This window comes from Colobus angolensis, unplaced genomic scaffold (assembly GCF_000951035.1).
Source record: "Colobus angolensis palliatus isolate OR3802 unplaced genomic scaffold, Cang.pa_1.0 Scaffold413, whole genome shotgun sequence".
Taxonomy (NCBI): domain Eukaryota; kingdom Metazoa; phylum Chordata; class Mammalia; order Primates; family Cercopithecidae; genus Colobus; species Colobus angolensis.
The window spans coordinates 1,789,007-1,791,446 of NW_012117522.1; the positions used below are offsets into that span (position 1 = coordinate 1,789,007).

The 2,440-nt window shown below is 48.7% G+C and overlaps 1 protein-coding gene across 1 annotated transcript in view; it reads left to right on the plus strand.

Moving 5' to 3' along the window:
* Window positions 1–2,440, plus strand: part of LOC105521955 (intraflagellar transport protein 172 homolog) — a 65,677-nt gene that overhangs the window by 34,685 nt on the left and 28,552 nt on the right. The window contains exons 13-16 of the mRNA XM_011956330.1: window positions 235–319; window positions 623–715; window positions 1,863–1,940; window positions 2,182–2,430. Of these exons, the coding sequence (XP_011811720.1) occupies window positions 235–319; window positions 623–715; window positions 1,863–1,940; window positions 2,182–2,430 (505 nt within the window). The remainder of the gene's footprint in view (window positions 1–234; window positions 320–622; window positions 716–1,862; window positions 1,941–2,181; window positions 2,431–2,440) is intronic.

A 2,440-nucleotide genomic window follows, 5' to 3' on the forward strand; every position in this document is an offset into this window, starting at 1 on the left:
TAATATTACATTATTTTATTTTTTATTATCTCCAATTTTCCTAATTATTTGTCTCCACCAGAATGGAAGTTCTCAGAGAGCAAAGCCCTCATCTTCCTCAGTCTCTATGTCTCTAGTGACAAGCACATTGCCTGGCACATCATAGATGCACATCAATTTGTATTTGCTGAACCAATGAATTAATGATGATTCTATAAGAATATTACTATCAATGTCATTGCTTCCATGCCATAGGTGCTTTTGTGCTTTGGGCCAAGTAGCAAAAGCTCGATTCCTGCATGAGACCAATGAGATTGCAGATCGAGTGTCCCGGGAATATGCAAGTATTATGCTCCTGATTCATTCTGTCTGTCTCCCAAGCTGATTTCTGTTAGTATTCAGCCCCGTGATTTCTAGCTTTCCAGCCATCCCTAGTTTCCTTTACCCTGCCCACCCTACCTCTACCCTCAAGTCAGACCATTTCAGAATTGCTTTTGCTAAACCTCAAACCTTTAAGCTCCATGAAATGTTTTACCTTCCCAAGTCTTTTGTTTTCTCCATCCTTCTGGCCTTCCAAATTCAGCCCTCACAGACAGAACAGCAGCACGTACAGGAAAACCTGAACCTCCTTTTTCCCCTACAGGGCGGAGAAGGAACAGACTTTTATCAGGTCCGAGCACGTCTAGCCATGCTGGAAAAGAACTACAAACTGGCCGAAATGATCTTTTTGGAACAGGTAATAGGAAAAGAGAGACAGGATGGAAGAGGGGATGCAAACTCAAGGGAGGAAAGCGTGCTGGTGAGCTAGGCTTCCAAAGGTTTGGTGAAAACTTTCGAAGAGGTTTATATAGTTAGTTTCACCCCTTCCTTAATTTCCTCCTCTTGTGTTAGTCCTTACTTTTCTAGACAAACTTCCTTATTTGGACTTTGATTGCTACTTTCTTTCATATGCAGTCTACTACCTCCCCTCTAGTCCAGAGCCTGTCTTTGCAGTTCTTTTTTTTTGAGACGGAGTCTCGCTCTGTCCCACAGGCTGGAGTGCAGTGGCGCAATCTTGGCTCACTGCAAGCTCTGCCTCCCAAGTTTACGCCATTCTCCTGCCTCAGCCTCCAGAGTAGCTGGGACTACAGGCACCTGCCATCTCACCCGGCTAGTTTTTTGTATTTTTTAGTACAGACGGGGTTTCACCGTGTAGGCCAGGATGGTCTCGATCTCCTGACCTCGTGATCCACCCGTCTCAGCCTCCCAAAGTGCTGGGATTACAGGCTTGAGCCACCGCGCCCGGCCCTGTCTTTGCAGTTCTTATGCATAGGGGTAGATCCAGGTTTTGTGGGCTGGAAGCTTATACAATTGGAGGAGCTCTCTTTAAGAACATTTGCCTTAGGCCAGGTGTGGTGGCTCACGCCAGTAATCCCAGCACTTTGGGAGGCTGAGGCAGGTGGATCACATGAGGTCATGAGTTCAAGACCAGCCTGGCCAACATAGTGAAACCCCATCTCTACTAAAAATACAAAAAATTAGCCAGGCATGGTGGCGCGTGCCTGTAATCCCAGCTACTTGGGAGGCTGAGGCGGGAGAATCGCTTGAGCCAAGGAAGCGGAGGTTGCAGTGAGCCGAGATCGCACCACTGCACTTCAGCCTCAGGAACAGAGTGAGACTCTGTCTCAAAAAAAGAACAGTTGCCTTGGAAAGGGCCTGTGCGAATAAGGAGGCCTGAAGCTTAAGCTTCTTTTAGTTTCCCAATATTTCTGCTGGTATAGTAGTTAAAAGGTAAGGCTTTTGGTCCTTATGTGCTGGCATCATAGCCAGGCTGAGGAGAGCTTGCGGCTTTCTGATCCTCATGTCTTTCTGGCATCCCTCTCCGCTCTGCCTGTTTCCCCTAGAACGCTGTGGAGGAGGCCATGGGCATGTACCAGGAGCTACACTGTTGGGAAGAGTGTATCGCTGTGGCTGAAGCCAAGGTACCTGTTTTGTCTTCTCCACGGTTGTTGAGAATTTGGTTCTGCCAATTTCAAAAACCTTCTTTTGTCAAGGAGGCCATAGAAACCAGAACAGGGTTGGGGCTTGGACTTGACGTGGTGAGGAGTTAGGATACTACTGACCCAGGAGCATTCCCCTTGTTATAGAGGGATTGGAGAAGCATGGGAGGCAGAAGGGTAGGAAGGGGGATGTGACTTCTAGTTCTCCTCTGTGTGTGTCCAGGGGCACCCAGCCCTAGAGAAGCTACGCCGTAGTTACTACCAGTGGCTCATGGACACACAGCAGGAGGAGCGAGCAGGTGAACTACAGGAGAGCCAAGGGGATGGGCTAGCAGCCATCAGCCTCTTCCTCAAAGCTGGGCTCCCTGCCAAAGCTGCTCGGCTGGTGCTGACCCGAGAGGAACTGCTAGCCAACACAGAGCTGGTAGAAGACATCACTGCGGCCCTTATCAAGGGGGAACTCTACGAAAGGGTATGCTGGC